General features: G+C 39.6%; 1 protein-coding gene across 1 annotated transcript in view; it reads left to right on the forward strand.

The window, feature by feature from the left end:
* Positions 1 to 27,546, forward strand: part of CPED1 (cadherin like and PC-esterase domain containing 1) — a 335,522-nt gene that overhangs the window by 71,758 nt on the left and 236,218 nt on the right. Inside the window, exons 3-4 of the mRNA XM_008258284.4 lie at positions 2,515 to 2,621; positions 18,571 to 18,646. Coding sequence (XP_008256506.3) covers positions 2,515 to 2,621; positions 18,571 to 18,646 — 183 coding nt within the window. The remainder of the gene's footprint in view (positions 1 to 2,514; positions 2,622 to 18,570; positions 18,647 to 27,546) is intronic.

The following is a 27,546-nucleotide window of genomic DNA, read 5'->3' on the forward strand; positions in this document are numbered from 1 at the left end:
ATTCAGCCATAAAAAAAGAATGAAATCCTGTCACTGGCAGCAAGATGAATGGAATTGATATCAGTATATTAGCTGAAATAAGCCTAACACAAAAAGACATATGCCAGGGGCCAGCTATGGGGTAGAAGGTTAAGCCTCTGCCTGTAGTGCCAGCATCCCATATAGGTGCCTGTTCAAGTCTCAGCTGTTCCACTTTGGATCCATCTCCCTACTAATGCACCTAAGAAAGCAGTGGAAGATGGCTCAGGTGCTTGGGCCCCTGCACCCATGTGGGAGACACAGAAGAAGCTCCCGGCTCCTGGCTCCTGGCTTTGCCCTGGCCTACCTCTAGCCACTGCAGCCATTTGGGGAGTGAACTAGCAGATGGGAGATCTCTCTCTCTCTCTTTCATTCTCTCTCTGTTTTTCTACCTCTCAAATAAGATAAATATTTTTTTATAAGATAAATACTGTATATGCTTTCTAAGATGTGGAAGTTAAGAAAGAATTGCAGCTCTGAATTTTTAATAGTGATTATTAGAGATTGGGGAGTGTGGTTGCGTGGGATTAGAGGGAGATTAGATAGTGTGTACCCAAACCATATGAAGATAATAAGTTCTAGTATTCCATAGCATAGGGAGGTGATTACAGTTCACACTGTTGTATTCTATTCTGTATAAAGAACAGGAAGAGAGGAGCTCATATGCTCCAAACACAAAGAAACGATAAGGAAATGGGAAAATGAATCGTCTGCTGATATCGCTTTATGCTGGGTGTGTGTGTTGAAATATTGCAAGTGCACCAATCAATAACTTTTTATAATAAAATAGTTAGGAAAATAGAGGAACCAATAGCCTAGACTCCACAAGTCTTGTCAAATTGAAAATGATCGAGTGGGTTAAGTCACTGCCTACAAAGGCCAGAATCCTATATAAGTGCTGGTTTGAGACCCGGCTATCCCACTTCTGATCTAGCTCGTTTCCACCTGGCAAAGTGGCAGAAGATGGCCCAATTGCTGGCTTAGGCCTGCTCCAGCTCCAGCCCCAGCCATGCAGCTGTTTGGGGAGTGAACCAGTGGAAAGATTGCGCTCGCTCTCTCTTTCTCTCTCTCTCTCTCTGTCATTCACTCTCTCTCTCTCTCTCTCCCTTCCTCCCTCCCTCCCTCCTTCTAACTCTGCTTTCCAAATAAATAAATGAATAAATATTTTTACACAATTGAGAAGGATATCATTAATGAAGGGTGAAATTTCTTTCCTACTTGTTATAGAGCTCTCTTCCTCAAATTCCTTTCTTTTCTAAAGCTCTGCTTTGGAAGTGTTATGCCTCTCAAGTGAGAAATTCTGAGAAGTTTGAACAGAGGGATTTGGAGATTATTTCCTAGCCTTGTAAAAGCCACTTTAACCTAATATAAAAGATGATTGATGAGGTCTGGTGTACATAGTTGCTTGAAGGAACATTTATCTCAGGATTGATTAAAAGAGGCATGTGTACCAAAATTGTTCTTTTTGAAAAGGTTTGCATTCAAAATAGAGAAAGTTCCCCAAGTAATATCAGTTCTTTTATGTATTACTTACAGTGTTTTATTTTGTGTTTTATTTTTGAGAGACTTGTTTCTATGTCTTCTGTTAGTAACATTAAACAGGAAAGATATTTCTTCTGTTTGCTTCTTTCTCTATCCAGTTATGTTTTTTTCACCTTATCAGGGGTTATTCATTCAGTCATTTCATAAATATTTTTAAGGCATCAATTATATGCAAGACATGTGGATATATATGTTCAAATAAGGGGAAATGAACCCACAGATACATACAAAGGTAAACTTTAAAATATTCAAGTGTTGCGCAAGAATGTACTCTTCTGGGCTTATTTTGGCAAGTTACTGTGATTTATTGGCAGAGAGCTTTGTCCTTGGTGAAATAACTGAAATATCATCTGCATTGGTCCATGTTGGACTCGATATTTTATACTCAACTTTCCTGTCTATAACTAGATCACCAATTACTTTCATACAAACCTATAGTCTTTATTTTCACTGAATTTTATTCTCTACCTAGCACAAATTTTTCCTTGTAATGAATCTTATAAAAGGTCTTATAGACCTGAGAAAACTAATGTTAACACCCAAGCCCAGATCAAAATATTCAATGTTTTGAGTTCTTATCATTATTTGGTTTCACAGCTTTCTCCTATGTTAGAGACTTTATGATTGTTTTTCCTTCCAATCTCCAAATAAGACTATAAATTTATAAGATTAATTACTTAAAGGACTCTGCTTTCAGTGTTTTAAAATAATTTTGTGATCTCTTCAGACAATCATATTTATCCTAATAATAATACTATGAGTGCGTTAGTTCTGCTAGATTACTGAAAAGTTGAATTTCAGTTCCTTTGAATATTGAATTTTTCTTTTAAATACACTGAGGATCACATTATGTATGCTTTAGAATTTAAATAATTGCTTTCTTTAATCTGAGGTAATCAGTAGTGCCTTTATACATAAAATAAAACACTGTTTTCAATGTTCTTTTGCTATTAGGTGATTTGGGCCCTTGGGATCTGCTCATTTGCCTGTCTTCTAGGAAAGCAGGAGAAAACCCTTGCATATCCAAGGAGGACATGTGCCGGCTAGGTACTCATCAAAAGGTAAAGTGTGCATGGATTTGATCAACTCTGTGGATATTAGCACTGGTATCTCTTGATCTATCATGCTTTCTAAAAACGTCTTGAAAAAATAGAACCCCTATATCTTAAGAGAAATTTCCAACTGGCCGTGTATTATATACTTTATCTTAAAGCTGTAATCATTTTTTTATTTGATAGCATCTCCTTCAACTTCAGGTGCTGCCTACTTTGGTGTTTTACTAGGTAGGATACAATATCTATCTATCTATCTATCTATCTATCTATCTATCTATCATTTTAAAAGGTAGATAGATGCTAAAGTAATGGAGACAGAGTGAGAAGGAGAGAAACAGATGGACAGACAATGCTGTCATCACTGGTATAGTAAAACTAAATACTGATTCACTCCCCGGGTGTCTGCAAATACTAGGGCCAGGCTCAACCACAGCCAGGAATCTGGAACTCATTGCAGGTCACCCACGTGGGTGGCAGGGAGCCAACTGCTTGAGCCATCACCTGCTGCTTCTCCGAGTGCACATTAGTGGGCAGAATCTACAAAGAGATCAAGAAACTCCACAAAAACAAAACCAACAACCCAATTAAGAGATGGGCCAAGGACCTCAATAGACATTTTTCAAAAGAGGAAATCCAAATGGCCAACAGGCACATGAAAAAATGTTCAAGGTCACTAGCAATCAGGGAAATGCAAATCAAAACCACAATGAGGTTTCACCTCACCCTGGTTAGAATGGCTCACATACAGAAATCTACCAACAACAGATGCTGGCGAGGATGTGGGGAAAAAGGGACACTAACCCACTGTTGGTGGGAATGCAAACTGGTCAAGCCACTATGGAAGTCAGTCTGGAGATTCCTCAGAAACCTGAAGATAACCCTACTGTTCGACCCAGCCATCCCACTCCTTGGAATTTACCCAAAGGAATTTAAATTGGCAAACAAAAAAGCGGTCTGCACCCTAATGTTTATCGCAGCACAATTCACAATAGCCAAGACCTGGAACCAACCTAAATGCCCATCAACGGTAGACTGGATAAAGAAATTATGGGATATGTATTCTTTAGAATACTATACCGCAGTAAGAAACAACGAAATCCGGTCATTTGCAACAAAATGGAGGAATCTGGAACACATCATGCTGAGTGAAGTAAGCCAGTCCCAAAGGGACAAATACCATATGTCCTCCCTGATTGGTGACAACTGACTGAACACCAAAAAGGAAACCTGTTGAAGTGAAATGGACACTATGAGAAACGGTGACTTGATCAACATAGCCCTGACTGTTAATGAACAACTTAATACATTATCCTTCTTAGTATTTTTTTATCTGTTCTACTTAATACGACTGGTTTAATTCTGTAATTATCACACAGTTATTCTTAAGTGTTGAAATTTAACTGAAATGTGATCCCTGTTAAACATAAGAGTGGGAATAAGAGAGGGAAGAGATGTATAATTTGGGACATGCTCAGGCTGACTTGCCCCAAATGGTAGAGTTAGAAACATACCAGGGGACTCCAATTCAATCCCATCAAGGTGGCATGTACCAATGCCATCTCACTAGTCCAAGTGATCAATTTCAGTTCACAATTGATCGTAATGAAAGGACTAAGAGTCAAAGGGAGCACATAAACAAGTCTAGTACCTGCTAACACTAACCGATAGAATAAATAAAGGGGAGAGTGATCCAACATGGGAAGTGAGATACTCAGCAGATTCATAGAATGGCAGATGTCCTAAATAGCACTCTGGCCTCAGAATCAGCCCTAAAGGCATTCGGATCTGGCTGAAAAGCCCATGAGAGTATTTCAGGCATGGAAAGCCAAGACACTCTGGCAAAAAGATCTCTGTGAGTGAGATTCCAGTGGAAAGAACAGGTCTTCAAAGAAGGAGGTACCTTTCTCTGAAGGGAGGAGAGAACCTCCACTTTGACTATGACCTTGTCTAAACAAGATAAGAGTCGGAGAACTCAGAGGGCTTCCATAGCCTTGGAAACTCATGACTGGAGCATAGGGAGATTACTGGTGCCATAGACAGGAGTGTCAATTTGTAAAGTCAACAACAGGAGTCACTGTGCACTTACTCCTCATGTAGGATCTCTGTCCTTAATGTGCTGTACATTGAGATTTAATGCTATAACGAGTACTCAAACAATATATTTCACTTTGTGTTTCTATGGGGGTGCAAACTGTTGAAATCTTTACTTAATGCATACTAAACTGATCTTCTGTAAAAAAAAAAAAAAAAAGAAATTATCAATTCCCAACTTGACTTTCACTGGGATTAAACATGACAATAGGTCTGAGCTGATTTCATCATCATTTAAAAAAATCATCTATTATTTTTCACTTTATGTTTCTGTGTGTGTGGGAGCAAACTGTTGAAATCCTTACTTAATGTATACTAAGCTGATCTTCTGTATATTAAGATAATTGAAAATGAATCTTGATGTGAATGGAAGGGGAGAGGGAGTGGGAGAAGGGAGGGTTGTGGGTGGGAGGGATGGTGTGGGGGGAAGCCATTGTAATCCATGAGTCGTACTTTGGAAATTTATATTCATTAAATAAAAGTTAAAAAAAATATAAGTTGGCTGTAGATGTTTGGGTTGATTTCTGGTGTTTCAATTCTGTTCCATTGGTCTATCCATCTGTTTCTGTACCAGTACCATGCTGTTTTGATTACAACTGCCCTGTAGTATGTCCTGAAATCTGGTATTGTGATGCCTCCGGCTTTGTACAAGATTGCTTTAGCTATTCGAGGTCTCTTGTGCCTCCATGTGAATTTCAGCATCGTTTTTTCTAGATCTGAAAAGAATGTCTTTGGTATCTTGATTGGGATTGCATTGAATCTATAAATTGCTTTTGGGAGAAAGGACATTTTGATGATGTTGATTCTTCCAATACATGAGCATGGAAGATTTTTCCATTTTTTGGTATCCTCTTCTATTTCTTTCTTTAAGATTTTGTAATTTTCATTGTAGAGATCTTTAACGTCCTTGGTTAAGTTTATTCCAAGGTATTTGATTGTTTTTGTAGCTATTGTGAATGGGATTGATCTTAGCAGTTCTTTCTCAGCCGCGGCATTGCTTGTGTATACAAAGGCTGTTGATTTTTGTGCATTGATTTTATATCCTGCCACTTTGCCAAACTCCTCTATGAGTTCCAATAGTCTCTTAGTAGAGTTCTTTGGATCCCCTAAGTAAAGAATTATATTGTCTGCAAAGAGGGATAGTTTGACTTCTTCCTTCTCAATTTGTATTCCTTTAATTTCTTTTTCTTGTCTTATGGCTCTGGCTAAAACTTCCAGAACTATATTGAACAGCACTGGTGAGAGTGGGCATCCCTGTCTGGTGCCAGATCTCAGTGGAAATGCTTCCAACTGTTCCCCATTCAATAGGATGCTGGCTGTGGGCTTTTCATAAATTGCTTTGATTATATTGAGGAATGTTCCTTCTATACCCAATTTGCTTAGAGTTTTCATCATGAAAGGGTGTTGAATCTTATCGAATGCTTTCTCTGCATCTATTGAGATAATCATATGGTTTTTCTTCTGCAGTCTGTTAATGTGGTGAATCACATTGATTGATTTGCAAATGTTGAACCATCCCTGCATACCAGGGATAAATCCCACTTGGTCTGGGTGGATGATTTTCCTGATGTGTTGTTGTATTCTATTGGCAAGAATTTTATTGAGGATTTTTGCATCTATGTTCATCAGGGATATTGGTCTATAATTTTCTTTCAGTGCTGCATCTTTCTCTGGCTTAGGGATTAAGGTGATGCTGGCTTCATAGAAAGAATTTGGGAGGATTCCCTCTTTTTCGATTGTTCTGAATAGTTTGAGAAAAAATGGAATCAGTTCTTCTTTAAATGTCTGGTAGAATTCAGCAGTGAATCCATCTGGTCCTGGGCTTTTCTTTGTTGGGAGGGCCTTTATTACTGTTTCAATTTCTGTTTCAGTTATGGGTCTATTTAGGTTTTCTATGTCTTCCTGGTTCAATTTAGGTAGATTGCATGTGTCCAGGAATCTATCCATTTCTGATAGATTTTCTTGTTTGCTGGCATACAAGTCCTTGTAGTAATTTCTGATGATTCTTTTTATTTCTGTGGTGTCTGTTGTTATGTTTCCTTTTTCATCTCTGATTTTATTGATTTGGGTCTTTTCTCTTCTTTTTTTAGTTGGGCCAATGGGGTGTCAATTTTGTTTATTTTTTCAAAAAACCAGCTCCTCGTTTGGCTGATTTTTTGTAATGTTTTATTGGATTCAATCCTGTTAATTTCTTCTCTGATTTTAATTATTTCTCTTCTCCTACTAGATTTGGGTCTAGTTTGCTGCAAATTTTCTAGGTCCTTGAGATGCACTGAAAGCTCATTTATTTGGTGCCTTTCCAATTTCTTGATATAGGCACCTATTGCTATAAACTTGCCTCTCAATACTGCTTTCGCCGTAATCCATAAGTTTTGATATGTTGTGTTGTTATCCTCATTTACTTTCAGAAAGTTTCTGATTTCTCTTTTGATTTCTTGAATGACCCAGTGTTCATTCAGGAGCATGTTGTTCAGTCTCCATGTGTTTGCATACTTTCTGGGGTTTCCTGAGTTGCTAATTTCCAGCTTCATTCCACTGTGATCTGAGAAGCTGCATGGTATGATTCTAATTCTTTTAAATTTGCTGAGACTTGCTTTATGACCTAGTATGTGATCAATCCTAGAGAAGGTTCCATGCACTGCTGAGAAGAATGTGAAGTCTGTAGATGTAGGATTGAAAGTTCTGTAGATATCTGTTAGATCCATTTGGGCAATAGTGTCGATTAAATCTGCTGTTTCCTTGTTGATCTTCTGTCTGGATGATCTATCTATTTCTGAGAGTGGAGTATTGAAGTCCCCCAGTACTATTGTATTGGAATCCAAGTCTCCCTTTAAGTCCCTTAACAAATCTTTTAAATAGACTGGTGCCCTGTAATTAGGTGCATATACATTTATAATAGTTACATCTTCCTGTTGAATTGAACCCTTAATCATTATATAGTGCCCCTCTTTGTCTCTCTTAACAGTTTTTGTATTAAAGTTTATTTTGTCTGATATTAATATGGCTACACCTGCTTTTTTTTTGGTTTTTGTTGGCATGGAATGAATATCTTCTTCCAACCTTTCACTTTCAGTCTGCATGCATCTTTGTTAGAGAGATGTGTTTCTTGTAGGCAACAAATAGTTAGGTGTTGTTCCTTAAGCCAGTCAGCCAGTCTGTGTCTTTTAACTGGACAGTTCAGGCCATTCACGTTTAATGTGACTATTGATAAATAGTGACTTTGCCCTGCCATTTTCCCGGAGATATTTTTTAGTATATGTTTTGAGCTTCCCATGCTCTTTTACTGGTAGGTGTTCTTCCTTTCCCTTCTTTCATATTGATGGCCGTGTTTCTGTGTTTCTGAGTGTAGCACATCTTTAAGTATCTTTTGCAGGGCCAGACAAGTGGCCACAAAGTCTTTCAATTTCTGTTTGCTATGAAAGGTCTTTATTTCACCTTCATTCACAAATGAGAGTTTAGCAGGATATAATATTCTGGGGTGGCAATTTTTCTCTCTTAGCACCTGTGCTATGTCTCGCCATTCCCTCCTAGCCTGTAGTGTTTCTGATGAGAAGTCTGCTGTGAGTCTAATTGGAGATCCTCTGAGAGTAATCTGACGTTTCTCTCTTGCACATTTTAGGATCTTTTCTTTATGTTTCACTGTGGTGAGCTTAATTACAATGTGTCGTGGTGAGGATCTCTTTTGGTCATGTTTATTAGGGGTTCTATGAGCTTCCTGTACTAGGATGTCTCTGTCCTTCTCCAAACCTGGGAAATTTTCTGCTAGTATCTCACTAAAAAGGCCTTCTAATCCTTTCTCTCTCCATGCCTTCAGGAACTCCTAGAACCCGAATGTTGGTTTTTTTAATAGTATCCTGTAGATTCCCAACAATATTTTTTAGATTTCTAATTTCCTCTTCTTTTCTTTGGTTTGACTGTATCCTTTCCTGTTCTCTGTCTTCTAAGTCCGATATTCTCTCTTCTGCTTCACCCATTCTGTTTGTAAGGCTCTCTAATGTGTTTGTCATTTGATCTATTGAGCTCTTCACTTCATTTTGATTTCTCTTCACTATCACACTTTCCTGCTCTACTAGTTTCTGTGTTTCATTTTGATTCTTCCTTAAAATTTCATTTTCACGAGAGAGATTTTCAGTCCTGTCCAATAAGGATTTTCTGTAGTTCAAGGATTTGCTTTTGAAAACTTCTAAATGATCTTATCTTAAATTTTTTGAAATCTGTATCTTGCATTTCTTCTATCTCATCATCTTCATCATCTTGGCTTGGGATGTTTTGTTTATTTGGAGGCATCATAATGTCATCGTTGATCTTGTTCCCTCGATTTCTGTGTTTATTGCTTGGCATGGTTAATTCTGTTTCCCTCACTGTGAGTTTTTTTTTTTTTTTTATTATACTATGTCCGTGTTAAGTGGACTGCCTGCTGTTGGAGGAGCCTTGGAGGCTTGAGATGGGTGTGGCCTGAGAGCTCTGCTTGGTTCTTCAGGGTTCCAGGTGTGCAAAGGTGACACCCTCAGGTTATGCGTGGTAAATCTCTCTTTATTTATTTATTCATTTATTTTATTTTATTTTATTTTATTTTTTGTTCAGGAGGTAAGTAATACTGCAAGGCTGAGCAGAATGGATGGTATTTAGCTTCCGCTGGCTTCTACCCAAAGATTCTGTGCAGGCTCAGTTTCTCCTGCGGACTCCCACTGGGTTGCCTAGGCTACTGAACTGTAGCCTTAACTCTCCCCTTTTATTACTTTTATTATGTATATCCCAGCTCTTTGTCTCTTGCTCGCCTTTGCAAGGTTGGTGGAGAGTGGGACTTGTCTGTACCAGTATGCCCCCACCTATTTATTTATTTATTTATTTATTTTTCCTTCTCTCCTGTAGTCTGTTGGACTTTCCCGCTTCAAAACCTGCGTCCCTCTAAAATTCTGTCCGCTGTTTCCCCGCCAATGTCTCCAGTTACTGAGCTCACCTCCGCTTCCAGCGCCGATGTGTGGACTCGGAGCCCTTGGCGTCCCTCCTCTCCCCGCTGGTGTCTTTGTCACATAGACTCCCCTTCCCGCACTGGCGCTCAGACTCTGCGGCTCCCGCGGTTCGGCTTCCGCGTGGTGGGTGACCCTGCTCTCCCAGTAGGTCCTTTGGGTCACAGCGAATAGCTCCAGAAGAGTTTCCTCTGCAATTTTTTCCTGATCCTTTTTCTGAGGCTACCGTAACTCCGCTTTTATTAAACTAAATTTTCCCGGACTATTGGTGCGCACCCTCACTATTCCGCCATCTTGGCTCCGCCCTCTGATGCTATCTTATAAAGTTGTGGATTTTCAGAAAGAACACCACAGAAGTGGAATGCCCTTCTTGTGCAGTATCAGGGGTCCATGATGTCCACCTGTCTTATTTCTGGTGAGATTCACCTCTCACCAGGGTAAAGTGATGTTGCTGGGTTTCTCCTCTGTAGAGTCAGTCTTTTCTCTATTGTAGTTAATAAATACCTTGAGAGGTGATACTTTGACACTAACCAAATATCCTACTCACACTCACACTTATGCCATTAATTTTAATATCCAGGGATGTGTCCTGCCCACAAGAATTGCTATTCTGGTGTGCAAAGAGTGATTTTCTATTTCTCTGAGTCATTCTATAATTATTAATTGGAATTCTGGAAGAGTTATTTCAATAAATGCGGCAAGTCTGAGTTTCTTTTCTTTAGCAAATAGAAGTCTCACTTCTTTTAGGGTTAATTTTACACTAAATTTGCACCAAAACTGTTCATCTTGATGGAGGCCACTGAAGACATAGGAGGCTTTCTTAGCACTATGTCTCACTAATTTATTTTTAGCTGTATCAACCCTTTCATTCATTTTATTTATTCATTTACCTCATCATTCTTTCTACAATTACTTAGTAAACATCTGTGTGAAGCTCTGGTTGAGGCCCTGAGAATATAGCAATTGACAATACAGGCAAAAATTTGTTCTCTTAGACTAGAGCTTAGACACTTCTGGGGAGATAAAAGTGCAAATATAGACTAATAGATGGAAAAAAGTACTAAGGAGCAAATAGAGCAAGTAGAGAAAATTTTAGAGGATTGGGTTTTATATGAGATTAATGGAGATGGCGTTCCACCAAGAAGATGGCGTCTGAGCAAAGTCTGGAAGACAGGGAGCTCCTCTTGCTGAAGTCTGATAGAAAGTAGCAATTGGCATCGTGGTGCAGTGGATTGAGCTGCCGCCTGCAATGTACCATCCCATATGAGCACAAGTTCCAGTCTCATCTGCTCCACTGCCAATCCAGCTGTCTGTTAATAAACCTGGAAAAACAGCAAAAGATGGCCCAAGTGCTTGGGCTTCTGCCACCTGCGTGGGAGACCAGGATAGTGTTCCTGGCTCCAGGCTTCAACCTTGCTCAGCCTCTGCTGTTGTGGCCATTTGTGGGGAGTGAAACAGCAGATGGAGGATCTCTCTGTTTCTGTCTCTCCACCTCTCTCTGTAACTTTGTATTCTTCCAAGCTAATAAATATAAAGACTCTAAGCTAATAAATAAAATAAGCAATATATGCAATATGACACTCTGATCTCAAAAGTCTACTTTTTCAATCATATCAATAGAACCTGATAAAAATACATGTTTAGGCATTCTGCATAAAACCTTACCTAGTGAGCATTCTTAAAGAATACACAAATTCCCCATGATGCAGGTATATAGCTATCACTTCAGAGAGTGAAAAATTTGAAGCTTCATGAACCATGACTTATTTATGTAAACAACATAGATATTCAACACAGGAGTTGATTCCAATTTGTTGTGGGGTGTTGTAGGACTGTTAATGACACTGGGATGAACAAAGAAAGGACACTGCTCAAGTTAGGATTACTAATCACATTACAGCTTAGTAATTATACTGCATAATGAAAATCATCATAAGGTTTGTAATGGGAAGTGAATGGCTAAGAGTCTCTCTAATCTGTAGGATAATAGCATGAATTCATAACCGTATTGGTCTACATGATGCAGAGAGAGATAATGCTAAGTTTATAACTGGGCTGTATTTCAGCTCACACAGACAGGCACTAGCGTTTCCAAAGCAGAAGGGATCATTTCTAGCATTAAATGCTTGTAGCATTAGCAGTCCCTAAAACTGGGATTCCGGCTTTGGTATTTGGATCCCTGAGAACTAACTGAGGTGATGCTTATTTCAAAGAGGTGAAGGCATTTTCAGGAGCATTTGATGGGTGATTGTGTGTAAGAAACATGGGAGAAAGACAACTTTCTCTGGTTAGCTTGTTCTCTGAATTTCTAGATAATTCTTTTTTGTTGTGGATGCTGAACAGCTTTGGGAGGAAGGTATGACTATCTATACAGACAAAATGAGAAAAAGAGCAGGTAAGATACAGAATTGTGTGTGTTCTGTCTCAATGATCATGAGTGATCACAACAAATTTTTCATGCACCCAGATACATTCTCATGCTTTATAAATAGCTCAAATTCAAATGTCTACTCTCCTTAATGAATTAATGATATTTCTGTGCATTTACTTTTTATTTATTTATTTATTTATTTATTTATTTATTTTGACAGGCAGAGTGGACAGTGAGAGAGAGAGACAGAGAGAAAGGTCTTCCTTTGCCGTTGGTTCACCCTCCAATGGCCGCCGCGGCCGGCGCGCTGCGGCCGGCGCACCGCACTGATCCGATGGCAGGAGCCAGGAGCCAGGTGCTTTTCCTGGTCTCCCATGGGGTGCAGGGCCCAAGCACCTGGGCCATCCTCCACTGCACTCCCTGGCCACAGCAGAGGGCTGGCCTGGAAGAGGGGCAACCGGGACAGAATCCGGCGCTCCGACCGGGACTAGAACCCGGTGTGCCGGCGCCGCTAGGCGGAGGATTAGCCTAGTGAGCCGCGGCGCCGGCCTTACTTTTTATTTTTAAAAATATCTATTAGTAGTATTATATTTTACTATTAATGAATTATTCCTCAAAAGAAGAATAATTTTACTTTTTCTTATAGGTAATAGAAACAATTTAGATACAGAGTATCACAAATTAAGATTGTAGAAGATGTGTTGGGACTGAAATATTTTTAAATGTGTATTCCTTTCCACCCAGTTTGATCTCTTAGAAATATCCCAGGATTTGAATATAACTTTCATTTTATATATGCATTCCATTTCTTTCAAAATGATTTTGTGCTAAGGAAACTACAGTCTATATATAAATACACACACACACACACACACACACACATATATATGAATAAAGCATTCGAACCTAAGACAAGATTCAAATATATATTAAATTTTTTGGTTAATAATTATATGTCAGTGTGGGTTCATCAAGTATATAACAAATGTACCAGTCTGATGGAGTTTGGTAATGTGAGAACGGGGGGACATGGGAAGTCTCTCTACCTTATGCTTAGTTTTGCAATGAGTCTAAAACTGTTGTGGGTGGGAATGGGAGAGGGAAGAGATGTATAATTTGGGACATGCTCAGGCTGACTTGCCCCAAGTGGTGGAGTTGGAAGCATACCAGGGGATTCCAATTCAATCCCATCAAGGTGGCATGTACCAATGCCATCTCACTGTTCCAGGTGATCAGTTTCAGTTCACAGTTGGTCATGGTGAAGGGACTGGGAGTCAAAGGGAGCACATAGACAAGTCTAGTACCTGCTAACGCTAACTGATGGAGTAAATAAAGGGGAGAGTGATCCAACATGGGAAGTGAGATACTCAGCAGACTCATAGAATGGCAGATGTCCTAAATAGCACTCTGGCCTCAGAATCAGCCCTAAAGGCATTCGGAGCTGGCTGAAAAGCTCATGAGAGTATTTCAGGCATGGAAAGCCAAGACACTCTGGCAAAAGATCTCTGCGAGTGAGATCCCAGTGGAAAGAACAGGCCATCAAAGAAGGAGGTACCTTTCTCTGAAGGGAGGAGAGAACCTCCACTTTGACTATGACCTTGTCTAAACAAGATAAGAATCGGAGAACTCAGAGGGCTTCCATAGCCTTGGAAACTCATGACTGGAGCATAGGGAGATTACTGATGCCATAGACAGGAGTGTCAATTGGTAAAGTCAACAACAGGAGTCACTGTGCACTTACTCCTCATGTAGGATCTCTATCCTTAATGTGCTGTACATTGAGATTTAATGCTATAACGAGTACTCAAACAATATATTTCACTTTGTGTTTCTATGGGGGTGCAAACTGTTGAAATCTTTACTTAATGCATACTAAACTGATCTTCTGTAAAAAAAAAAAAAGAAATTATCAATTCCCAACTTGACTCTCACTGGGATTAAACATGACAATAGGTCTGCTCTGATTTCATCATCATTTTAAAAAATCATCTATTATTTTTCACTTTATGTTTCTGTGTGGGAGCAAACTGTTGAAATCCATACTTAATGTATACTAAGCTGATCTTCTGTATATTAAGATAATCGAAAATGAATCTTGATGTGAATGGAAGGGGAGAGGGAGTGGGAAAGGGGAGGGTTGTGGGTGGGAGGGACGGTATGGGGGGAAAGCCATTGTAATCCATAAGTCGTACTTTGGAAATTTATATGCATTAAATAAAAGTTTAAAAAAAAAAAAAAAGAAAATAAAGTATGTTAAAAATAATTAACAATCCTAAGCTAGAAAATTTTACCATATAAGTTCACCATGTAAGAGTCAGCTAATCCTACTTAAAACTCTTTTGATGGTGTTCTACTTGACAGTGATGCAAATTTTCTATGTTTTATGGTACACATAAAATAAAAAGCTCTAGGATGTAGGAAAGTGCTATTAGGTTTAACAATTAGAAAGTTAAAATCTGTGTAATGTAGTTGATGTACAACAACTGCATGACCCGTGACCCTAAATACTTTTACTTTGTGCTGAGTTACTCAGTTTAACTGCTTAGTGTGGTGCTCAGTTCTAGAGTATAACAGAGAGATGTTTTGGTATTATGTGTCACCGTGGTTACGTTATCTCTAACTATTAATGCTGAAGAGACACATGGGAAGAAGCAGCAAGGGGAGAGGTCAGAAGGTGAGGGATAGGAAAGCGGAAGGTGAATAAGTTAGAACAGCGGCTTCCATGGATTTGGCGCTGAGTTTGTGTGTGTGTGTGTGTGTGTGTGTGTGTTTTAAGATTTTATTTATTTATTTGAGAGGTAGAGTTATAGAAAGGGAGAGGGAGAGACAGAGAGAAAGATCTTCCATCCGTGGGTTCACTCCCTAAATGGCTGCAACAGCCAGAGCTGAGCCCATCCAAAGCCAGGAGCCAGGAGCTTCTTCTGGCACCCAAGCAGGTGCAGGGACCCAAGCACTTGGGCCATCTTCTACTGCTTTCCCGGGCCATAGCAGAGGGCTGGATCTGAAGAGGAGCGGCTGGGACTCGAATCAGTGCCCATATGGAATGCCAGCGCTACAGGCAGAGGATTAACCTAAGGCACCACAGTGCTGGCCCCTCTAAGTTTATTTTTTAAGACTAATTTATTTATTTAAAAGTCAGAGAGAAGGAGAGAAGGTTGGGGAGAGAGTGAGGGGGAACTGCAGGGTGGAAAAGAGAGAGAGAGAGAGAGAGAGAGAGAGAGAGAGAGGTATCTTCACTGTTTCAGTCCTCAAATGGCTTCAACAGCTAGGATCTAAGAACTCCATCTGGGTCTTCCAAGTGGGTGGCAGGAACTCAGGTCCATCATCTGCTGCTTCCCAAGTGCATGATCAAGGATGCTGGATCAGAAATGGAATAGCAGGAACTGGAACTGGCATTTGGATATGGGATGTGGGTTTCCCAAGTGGTGACTTAACCCACAATACCATAATGCCCACCCTGGCTCTGAGTGACTGAATCAAGTGTTTTGTTAATCCTGAGTCAGTTCATCTTTCTGACCCAATGTTTTGCATGAAAAGTCATCTCTGTGATATGACACAGCAACCTACTTTGCTCTGTGAAGTCTGTGCACACTACACTCTGTTTTTGTAACATCCACATAAATTCTTCTGGCTCACTCGTTCAGTTCTTATTGACCACTTTTCCAGGACTCTTCTTGCCTCCAGTTAGATTAGGATTGAACCCCATAGCCCAGGCTCACCAAGCAGTCACAGTGGCAACACATCTGCTCTGAACACTCTTAAGGTTAGAAATGGACCTGAGCCAGTTCTCAGCTTTTAGTGCTACTTGCCCAGGGCTGCTTCTCGTTCCCAGAATCTATTAAAGATTCTATTAAGTCACTAACAAGTGAGTAATTTGCTGAATGTGGTGAAAATAGCTCAATTATATTGACTTTTGAAGCTATTCGCAATCTAATTTAAAAAGGTACTTTGTGTGTTAACTTAAAAAAATAAACAAGTCTTCATTACGAATTTTGTATGATTTTGCAGTGCTCTGTGCCTTTTGTTCTAATCCTTCCTAAAAATTCTGAATTGAAGAGTTGGGGGCTTTAAGATATCCCTTTGTCTTAGTCCATTTGAGTGACTATAACAAAATACCTGAGGCTGGGTGATTTATAAACTGCAGAAATGTATTCCTCATAGGGAATTCAAAGGTTAAGGTGCCACCAAATTTGCTGCCAGCTGAAGGGTGCTCTCTGCTTCCCAGAGGATGCATGGTGGAAAGGAGAAAGGCTGGAGGGCCAGGCAGCTCTCTGAATCCTCTCTTTGTTATGATTATGATTATAATTATAATCGATTAAGTTTTTTAAACATTACTTATTTGAAAGGCAGAGTTAACAGAGAGAGAGGGAGGTACAGAGAGAGACAGAGAGAGGGATATCTTCTATCTGCTGGTTCACTCTCTAAACAAATGCAATGTTTGGGGCTGTGCCACGTGGAAGCCAGGATCCTGGAGCTTCTTCTGGGTCTTCCATGTGGGTGCAGGGGTCCAACCCCTTGGGCTACCTCTGCTACTTTGGATTGGAAGTGGAGCAGGAGAGTTTCAAACCGGTGCCCACATGGGATGCTGGAGTCACAGGTGGCAGCCTTATCTGCTATGTGACAACATCAGCCTCGATTGTGATTATTTTAACATATACATATTTAGATTTATTTGAGAGACAGATAGAAAGAGCTTCCATCTCTTGGTCCACTCCCCAAATGCCTACCACAGCCAAAGCAGGACCAGGGCCAAAGCTGAGTGTGAGAACTCAACCCAGGTCTGCTGTGTGGAGGACAGGAACGCCATCACTTTAGCTCTCGCCAGTCTCTCTCAGTGTCCACAGCAGCAGGAAGCAGGAGGCAGGGCTAAGCACTGCACCCAGGTTATTCTGGTGTGGGACCCCAGCTGATGTCTTAGCTGCTAGACCAAGGCCCCGCCTCAGAAAATTTTTAGCTAATCACCTCCTAAAGGCCCGACTCTTGCTACTGTCACACTGGAGATTTAATTTCAACATATCGACTTTGGTTCACATTCAGATTCCCTTCTTTTCCTAAATTTAGTGCCTGAATTTTGAATTTGAAAAAAATGTAGACAACCCTAAGATCAAAATTATACTACTCTTATAGCCCTTTCTCAGTTCCCAGGGCAAAAGAACATTAAGTGACGGGCCACCACTGTGGGCTAAGCCTCCGTTTGTGGCACTGGCATTCCATATGGGCTCTGGTTCATGTCTGGGCTGCTTCTCTTCCAATCCAGTTCTCAGCTAAGGCCTGGGAGAGCAGTGGAAGATGGCCCAAGTGCTTGGACCCTTGCATCCACCTGGGGAACCTAGAAGAAGCTCCTTGCTCCTGGCTCCTGGCTTTGGATCTGCCCAGCTCTGGCCATTGCAACCATTTAAAGAGTGAACCAGTGGATGTCTGTAACTCTGCCTCTCAAATAAATACATAAGTCTTTTTTAAAAAAAAAAAAAAGAATGTTAAGTGACTTAGACTTGGATATATTGGGGACATTAATCATGAACATTTAGGAATGTTGTTATTAAGAGAAGATAAAAATTAAAGTTATTTGTGCCATTTTCTTATAAGCTAAAATATGCTTGAACTTAAAATAACATTTATAGATCATTCAAAAAATGAATTTTTGTTAAAACAGATGTCCCTCTTCACTGGGTTTTGTATTTGGAAACATTAATGCCATTTAGTATGAAGTGAAGACTATGTATGAAGTTTTTTTTTTAAATAATAATTTTTTTTTTATTTGAAAGAGAGTTACAGAGAGAGGTAGAGCCAGAGAGAGAGATCTTCCATTCTGCTGGCTCACTCTCCAAATGACCGCAAAGGCCAGAGCTGAGCTGATCCGAAGCCAGGATCCAAGAGCTTTCTCCAGGTCTCCCACGTGGGTGCAGGTGCCCAAGGACTTGGGCCATCTTCCACTGCTTTTCCAGGCCACAGCAGAGAGCTGGATTGAAAGAAGAGCACTTGGGACTCAAACCAGCACCCATATGGGATGCCAATGCTGCAGGCTGGGGATTTAACTCATTGCGCCACAGCGCCAGCCCTTATGTATGAAATTTTAAAACATATTTAACACTGAATTATCATTAAATATCTATGTGATACAAAGCACTGACAGCTCTTGGAGTTTTGGGGTTTATTGAACTTTGAGGAGTGTTTGGTGCAATTTTTGCTAAGCAAACTTGCAACTATCAAGTTACTTGTATTATCATATTTGTCAAATATCCCTTTATAACTAGCAAATATCACAGCTGTGAAATATAAAAAGATTTTTGAAAGTATTCTTAAATATTTAAAGAAGTCTAAGGGTGAGTTTTTATTTTATGCTGTCAAATAAGCCTCTTTAATACTCTGGCTATGAACCTTGACTTGCAGAGGTTTGAGGCAGTGTGTGGAAAGTATGGACAAAGCTTCCCATCAGTATGCTCTGTTATTTTGTATGTGTTATTTTCTTCGCCTTAGCATTTATGAATGGTTGACTGACTAGAATCTTCTTCATTTCTTTCAGGTAAACATAATACCTGAAATACAGCATCAGCTTTGCAGGAAGGAAGGATTATGTCAAATAATTAGAAGATTTCCAGGTAATCTTTAATTTGCTCCCTTATGCATAAACATGTGAGATACGCAGGCTTCCCTAGCAGACACTAGCTGACTAAACCTCAGCTCAATGTCTTCTGTTCCTTGGTCTATCAATTCTGCTATTATTCATCTTCCATAGTCCACAAAGCCTGCCAGCGGTAAGACGTGGGTAATAAGGAATGCAAGTGTAACATTGATATTTTCATTTAGTTTTGTCTTCTGATTTGCTAGATGAGTATTTCTTTTAGTCCTTTCTGTTTGTATTTAAAATGATAGCTGCTTTATTCAAAAGTAATTAATCTAGTGATTCTAACTTCAATCTTGAAGTTTTTTAAAAATATATTTCTTCATAATTAATTTATTTTGATTCTAAAAGCATTCTCCTTTTTAGAATCCTGGGTATTTAAGACAGGATACTGAATGGAAAAGTTCTGTGTCTTGATTATATTAGGAATTTGGGACAAAAATTACCATGTCCAGATTCTTCACAGATTCCAAGAGTAGAAAAAAAATCAGCAAGTGTATGAACCCTTGTGGGTGAACAGAGCCATCGTAGGTGAAATGATAGCCTACTTTGAAACCCATCAGTAAAAGGTTCTCCAAATTCCTTGTTTAAAACTCCATTAATGGTTAGTAGTTTATGCCCCTAGAAAGGGTTTCACTACATATTTAGATTTTGGATCTAAGTAGCTTTATTTCTTTTTTGATTAATTTTGTGTCCTGATGTAATCAGAAAATGAATAATACGTCGTAACCCAGGAGGTTTCTGCTTCTACACCAAACATGAACCATGTTGGCGTGGGCCACTGGAGAGACTGTAGTTTTCTATTGTTACCCACCAGGAATTAAAATAAAGATGATTCATGAATTCAACCTTCCACTTAAGATGTATGTCTAAAATCAATATCTGGATAAATTTTGTTCTGTTTTGCATGATAATAAATGTCTGTATGAATGTGTATTGTTTTGTATGTCAGTGAAGTTGAGTCCCTAATCTTTTATGTTTTTTAATTAACTCTAGCTGAAAGCTTTTTAAAAAATAATTTTTGTGACAAGCAAGTAAAAATAATTATTTTCATTAATAGAATATTGGTAACTATTCAGAAATTCTTTAGTGAAGGCAATCTAAGAAATATTATTTACACTTTAAACACAACCTAGACTTTTTTTTTAAAAGATTTATTTTATTTATTTAAAAGAGTTACAGAGAGAGGTAGAGCCAGAGAGAGAGAGAGAGAGAGAGAGAGAGAGAGAGAGAAAGAGAGGTCTTCTATCTGCTGGTTCACTCCCCAAATAACTGCAACGGCCAGAGCTGAGCTGATCCGAAGCTAGGAGCCAGGAGCTTCTTCTAGGTCTCCCATACAGGCGCAGGGGCCCAAGGACTTGGGTCATTTTGGGTCATCTTCTACTGCTTTCCCAGGCCATAACAGAGAGCTGTATCGGAAGTGGAGCAGCCGGTACTTGAACTGATGCCCATATGGGATGCTGGCACTGCAGGCTGCAGCTTTAACCTGCAGGCCCCAACCTAGACTTTTAAAGTAAGATTTTTTGTGTTGTTATTTACATTTCAGAATAAATGATCCAAAACATTAAGTTTCTTTAGCATTGTATCCTAGTTAGCAGAATGGAGTCTTAGTAGTGAAAGAACTATTTCTGGTCAGAAACGGATTGCCAGATTTTAATATTCCCCAAACAATTCCCTTTTTTTTTTTTTTTTTTGACAGGCAGAGTGGACAATGAGAGAGAAAGACAGAGAGAAAAGTCTTTCTTTGCCTCCTTTGCCGTTGGTTCACCCTCCAATGGCCGCCGCGACCGGCGCGCTGCAGCCAGCGCACAGCGCTGATCCGATGGCAGGAGCCAGGTACTTCTCCTGGTCTCCCATGGGGTGCAGGGCCCAAGCACCTGGGCCATCCTCCACTGCACTCCCTGGCCACAGCAGAGAGCTGGCCTGGAAGAGGGGCAACTGGGACAGAATCCGGCACCCCGACTGGGACTAGAACCCAGTGTGCCGGCGCCGCAAGGCGGAGGATTAGCCTAGTGAGCCGCGGCACTGGCCTTCCCCAAACAATTCTTATACAAGGTTATATTCGACATTATGCTACCATAAAAGTAATAATAAAAGTAAGAAATATTTTCAATCTTCTTTCATCTTAAATGCTTTTTGTTCTCAAAAACATCCAAATTCTGGACATATGTAGTCATTTCACCGCTCTGTCTGGTGCCTTAGTTTTCTGTTTATCTCAGTGACAGCAAGACAGTTGTACAGCAGCATTTTAAGTGGAATCATTTCTGCTATCACGTTATCTTTCTGCTTGACGATCCTTTATCTAGATGTATGGCTTTAAAGGAGTATGTCTGCAGCATTATTGTCTGATCTAAATTTTCTCAACAGTCGCTTTTGCTTATTACTACTATGAATATATAATATAAATTCAGTATTCCAAAAGTTAGAAATATTTTCCTTATTGTGAATACTTAATAGTTGATATTAGATACAGATTAGGTAGCAACCTAAATTTATGGTATTATTAAAAGGGTAATATAGTAAAACTAAGCACAATGCTACGTAATCTAGACATTTTATTTAGAGTCAAAATGTTCTATGCCATTTTCAGGCATGTTTCATTTGGATGTTGACAAAAAACATGTTGAGATTTTAGTTCTGCCACTAATTAACTGTGCAACTTAAATTCTGGGGATTGTAATTGTTTCATCGAAAAAGTAGGGATAAAAATACTCTTTACATGAGCTTAATTTTTTTTAAAAGTAAGTAGATTTTATATATGTGTTTATGTGTGTGTATAATTTGATTTGCAAAATGAAGCACATATTTTATACCCCAACACAATGCTCTAAAAAATGGTCATTAGGTAATCCTATATTTGAAACATCAAACACTAAACTCCAGATACTTAATACTTTCCCTCTTAACATGATTGATTATCACTAAAATGTTATGATTTTGTCAGACACTGCCAAGGATCTGACATTTTTATCCTACTTCCACAGTCACAAGTCAGTCTGCCACAGTTTCAGGAGTGTTGACATGAGTTGCATGGGTCAGAGACAATGACTTTTTTATTTATAGCAGTAAGAGTAGACAAACTACCAGCATGTGTACCAGTTCACTGAACCCTGGTTCACCTAGCCCTGGCCACCAGGTGAGTCTTCTATACTTAGTGATTTGCTTTTCAGAGAGGAAGCCTGAGCTTAGAGAGTTTAAATCTCATATGATGGGCGATGTGCATGCTTTTCCTTTGCCCCAGAGGGAGACATTATTTTTGTCATGTTGGAAAAAAATTAAAATAAACAACCTTCCCTCTTCTGTAGAGTAAGATACCATCTCTTGTTTTCAAGGCTATGTACTATGTAAATATCTTTGAAAAGGTAATTCAGAACAAATTGTTAGTGCCTCTGTTCGCAAAATGTGCAGACACATGAAAGATGAACAGAGAAACAGCCATTTCAGGGAAGAATCCTTCATGAGTTGTAGCTTGGAAACGCAGTGTATAATTCTGAGCAAGAGCTAAAATGTACTTGTGCTTCAGTTTTCTTATACATAAAAGTGCCATATTTGGCAACGGTGAAGAATGCTGGGATTCCATGACTGTCTTGTGCTTTTTCCCAATATCCTTGCTACCCCAGGCTCTGTCCTCAGCAGTAGACAGAGACAAAGATGCTGAGAAAGGAGGGATGATAAACTGGTGATTGCAACTGGGACCCACACGAGTGAGGCAGGACCGAGTTTTGGCCAGATGCACAGCATGTACGGCTAACACAGGCTGTTCTGTTCCACAGCCAGAGTGTACCTGACATTAGACTTGTGACTCACATTTAAGGGCACACATCCATGGAATTTTTACTGGCTAGCACAAGATTTGTTTTTATCTTGCCAGTTAGTGCTTTGCCTTTTGAAAAAAAAAAAAAAGCTTCATTATTTTTATTTGCCTGAATTTATTGCTAATACTTTGGTTGCTCTTTATTTTTTTAAATATAAAAAGTGTTTCCCATATCTGAAGTAGAACAAAATAAACATATGAGAAGTTTCGCTTGGGTTTGTGAGTTGTTGTTTTTGTTCTTTTTTAGTGCAGTATCACCAGCCAAGATGTTCTGGTTAGGAGTGTGCCAAACTTTGGCCATAACATTTTTTTGGTAGTTTTATCTTGGCTCTGAGCACTGGCTTTCATATGCAGCTTGGAATATACTCCATTTGTAGCATTTTAGATCTGTATCCTCATTTTTAAAGAAATATATGCATACAAAAAGGAAAATAGTAGACAAGTCAAATAACTTTTTCTGTACCTAAACAAGATAGGGTTTTAAAGAATTATAGATGATATTTGCTGAGTAATATAAAATATATCATTAAAATATAACAAATACTTTAAACATTGACTAATGTAATGGCTTATCTTAGGGGACGCTGATTATTGTTTTTAATAATCTGGTTTTAATATTTCAAGCAAACTTTCAGAGAAGACCAAGGTGTGCTTGGTCTCTGTATTCTCTGATCCTGGTGCTCTTTATTTGTTATTTCTATGGACTCCTTGATACTTCTCCCGTCCCAAAAGTTTCCTTTCTATGCCCAATGCTATTATATTCCTTACGCAAAACATCCTTTCCTCAAGTAAAACTCTCAACTCTTTAGTAAGACTGACTTCAAAGAGGTGATAGGAGAAAGTAAGCTGATGGAACTAATTCAGACTAAATTATACCCTCGTCCCAATCATAAACCTCTTAGATGCATTTGCATTTTTATAAAAGAAGCTCACAAACCCAATGAATTTCTAATTGGCAGAATTTCTGGAAGTGCCCTCAAACACACATTCAGTTACTCAACAAGCCACCTCTTCCTGCAGCTCACCTAATCCATTTACTTTTCTCCAGCTCCAACATGTCCTGCCTCATCCAAGTCAACCATCTTTCAAATTCTTTTCGCGTATTTTCTTGCACCTGAATAACCCAGCCCATGATTTAGACTGTAGCCAAGGTGATCTTACCACTTGTCTTTCCTAAGTAAATAGAACAAGTTTATTACATCTGCTCACAGAAGTCTGAAACAGTAAGGTTCATGTCACCAGATCTCTGATGCTACACTTTGGACCAGGCATATGTTTTACCTAGAATAGGAGGCCTACACCCACATGCCTACAGGGGCCTGATTTGTCACACAGCAAATTTCATAACAAATCCAGAAATTTGAAAGGCCAGATAACCTGCAGCTTATCAGTATCTGACCTGTTATCAAATGTTGATAATTTATCAAAAGTCACTTGGCTCTAAGAAGAGAAAAAAGTTGAAGACAGAAAAGCACAAGGCAGAACCAGGTGGCCTCACCCAGGTATATCTCTCAGCATTTAGGCAATGGCAGAAACCTAAAGAAAGGTCCGTGCCGTCTCTTTTCCCCACGATGTACGTTTACCATTAGGATTCCCCTTCACCTAAAGGCTTAGCCATTCTTCCTTCGCCTTATCATCATACTTCTCTGTATAGCTTTCTCTCAGAGCATCTATTTGTTTCCCTAAACCTTTGGTAAAAAACCAGCTTCCAGTTTCTCACAAAACTGAAACTTTAACTCCTGAGGATAGTGAACCTGTATTTTCTACCACAACCTCAACTCTGGAGTCTGGAGGAGGTGTCCACATCATTCTGCTACTGCATCTTAAGGTCATGTACCAGTGTTCACATCATTCATCATGCTCACTAAGGAAGTAACCACCTGGGTTAACTTCTTTCTCTGCTTCAAATCTGCCATCATTCTTGTCAATTTTGATTCCCGCACTGACTTTTCTTTCATCATCTTTGCCTCATAGATCTTTGATCTAATCAAATGCATGATTCATCTCTCTTCACCTTCAGCTTCCCACTTGCATAGCCTTGCTCACTAACTTGCAGCATCCAGAATCTTGCTGAAACGCACACTAATTGACCTGTTCATAATCACTGGACTGCTTCATTCCTTCAATGCCACTAAGTCTGAAAACTAAGCTGACACTTTTGATACTCTTAATTCTGCCATTTTCTCCAAGTCTTCCAGCCATTTTTTAAATCGCAGTTGTTTTCCATCAAGCCTACATCACTTAGTCTTATACCTGAGGTACTTCCCCCAAGCACCTGCAACGTTTGTATTTTCCTCCCAAACCAAACTTTAAGCCATCAACCACAGAAATACCCTATAGTCTGACTTCTCTGCAACTACACAACAAACACAAGAGTGCTGTTTCCACTTTCTAGATGTCTTGCTTGCTGAGATAGAAAAGACAGAACGCTACTTTTGCTATTGTCAGTCTCATCACCTCCTCCACCAAGAGAATTGTTGAGTCACCCCTGAAGGAGCCCGTCTCAGTTACCCTCTACAATACTAATGGAAAACTATTACAAAAACAAAAATTCAAGAACTGTTCTCAAAACTCTCTAAGAGGAATTCCCATGCGTTCCAAGGTCGTGGAACTAAACTGTGGCTCTTAATGTTGCATTCATTTCAGGATAGAGATGACTCACTCCTCCAGTGGTCAGGATGTATCTCAAAAGAGATATCAAAGTAACGTGTTGGTGGTTTAGATGGAGTTTGTAAATGAATGTCTCCCTAGAATGTTGTCCCGCCATCAGTTGTGCTAGGCAATGTAGACACCAGGAAATTGAGCATTATTCTGTCATTTGACCATAGGTTTGAGAGAAGCCAAGTGTCAGGCCAAAGATCCATCCCTTCCAAACTGAACATATTGCTTTTTAAAATGAAGAAAATAAGTATCTTGTATTCACTGAACCAGAGATAATTACTTGGAAAATTTTGTTATGTGTTTTTCATACTTGAAAACTAACCTATTGTTTTCTTGATCAAGAGTATCTTTAGAATGATGTCCACCTGATTTTCCAAGGTAGATTCATATTTTTTCCTGTGATCCTACTGGACCTTGTGAAAACCTCTGTTAGCATGTTACAGTGTATACCAGTTGTGGAAATGCTTGCTTGTGTTTGTCTCACCTCAAGGACTGAAACTCCCTGAAGGTGGGACCATATTTTTTCACTTCTCAAGTTCAGTGCATGGTCATTATCCTTAGTATTATAGTCACTATAATTTTTGAATGAAGGACTAGAGGTAATTTTAACAGAGAGTATTAGGGTTGTGGAAAGGAACCCCTTGGCAATGCTTGGACAGATTTATCCACTTATCCATTAGGAGCTCAGCACTGAACTTGCATTATAGAGCAACAAACAGAAGCATGAGAAATAGAAAATACTGTCTTTCCTCCAAGACACAATAACCCTTTTTGAATAATAAGATATTTTGATCTAAGAAATAACTAGATGACTGTTATTTGCTTACCCATAAGTAAAGTAGAAAGATGTCAATAAAATTCATTACATAACTTCTGGATGGTTACCATTGTAGCCAAGAAATTAATCTCCTTATTAATCTCTGAAAACACAGGTTTAAGGTCTGACATTGTGGTGCAACAGATTAAACTGCCATTTGTCATTTGCAGTGTGGGTCTTCCGTATTGGAGTACTGGTTTGAGTCCTGGCTCCAGCCCTACTTGCCCTGCTTCTGATACAGCTCCCTGCTAATGCACCTGGGAAAGGAGTAGAAGTTGACACAGGTACATGAGCTCCTGCCTCCCATGTCAGAGACCATGATAGACCAGACTCCTAGCCTTGGCCTGGCCCAGCCCTGGCTTTTGGAGCCATTTAAGTAGTGAATTGGCAGATGGAAGATAATCTCTCTCCCTCTGTCTGTCTCTTTCTTTCTCTGTGTGTCACTCTGCCTTTTAAACATATATATATGTATATATATATTATATTTATATATATTTAAGGTATATAAACATAATATATAAATTTTTTAAAGGATAGGTTTAATTCTTTCTCACTTTTTTGGCCTAGGGAAAAACAAGTAATTTTCTCAGGCAGGCTCATACTTTTGCTCTGATTCGACCCAAGAGTCTAAATATTTGCTCACCATTTCTTTTGAGGAGAAGCTCAGACTGCCAGGAACAGGAAGACAATGGAGAGCGTTCTCCCTATACTTTTTCAGTGATGTTTTAGTGCTTCTTATAGATTAGCTTTCTGGGCAGTTTCTTCATCTTAATGGTTCTGCATTCAGGACGGGGAAGTAAATCTATTACTTCTTGCTGACTATTGTGCTTTAACTTATTTCATCTATGGATCTTTTGAAAGAAAGTGAGGGTGTGTGAAATATGGCCAGAAAACCTGCACCAGAAAGAAAGTACATCGATCTGGTATGTGGTGAATGTTGGGTGGATTTTTTTTCTCTTTTAAAAGCTCTAAACATTAAAAACATACCCTGGAGTCCCATATAACACAGAAAGAAGTGGAGCTATTTTTGTTGATAAAGGTTAGACTCTTCCCCCAGTCATCCTGTCCTTTCTTCTTTTTCCCTTATTCCTGGTCAACCCCAGAATACACCTTCCTGATACTTCCCTTACCCCCCAAGAAACTTGGGAGAATTCAGTCTGGCACATATAGCTTGCAATAAGAAAGTAAGTCTTAGAAAAGGGTGACAGGGGCCGGCGCCATGGCTCAATAGGCTAATCCTCCACCTTGCGGCGCCAGCACACCGGGTTCTAGTCCCAGTCGGGGCACCGGATTCTGTCCCAGTTGCCCCTCTTCCAGGCCAGCTCTCTGCTGTGGCCTGGGAGTGCAGTGGAGGATGGCCCAAGTATTTGGGCCCTGCACCTGCATGGGAGACCAGGATAAGTACCTGGCTCCTGCCGTCGGATCGGCGCTGTGCGCCGGCCATTAGAGGGTGAACCAACGGCAAAAGGAAGACCTTTCTCTCTCTCTCTCTCACTGTCCACTCTGCCTGTTCAAAAAAAAGGGGGAGGGGGTGACAGGGGCTGGCGCTGTGGCGCAGCGGGTTAAGCCACTGTCTGCAGTGCCG

Source organism: Oryctolagus cuniculus, chromosome 3, assembly GCF_964237555.1.
Source record: "Oryctolagus cuniculus chromosome 3, mOryCun1.1, whole genome shotgun sequence".
Classification (NCBI taxonomy): domain Eukaryota; kingdom Metazoa; phylum Chordata; class Mammalia; order Lagomorpha; family Leporidae; genus Oryctolagus; species Oryctolagus cuniculus.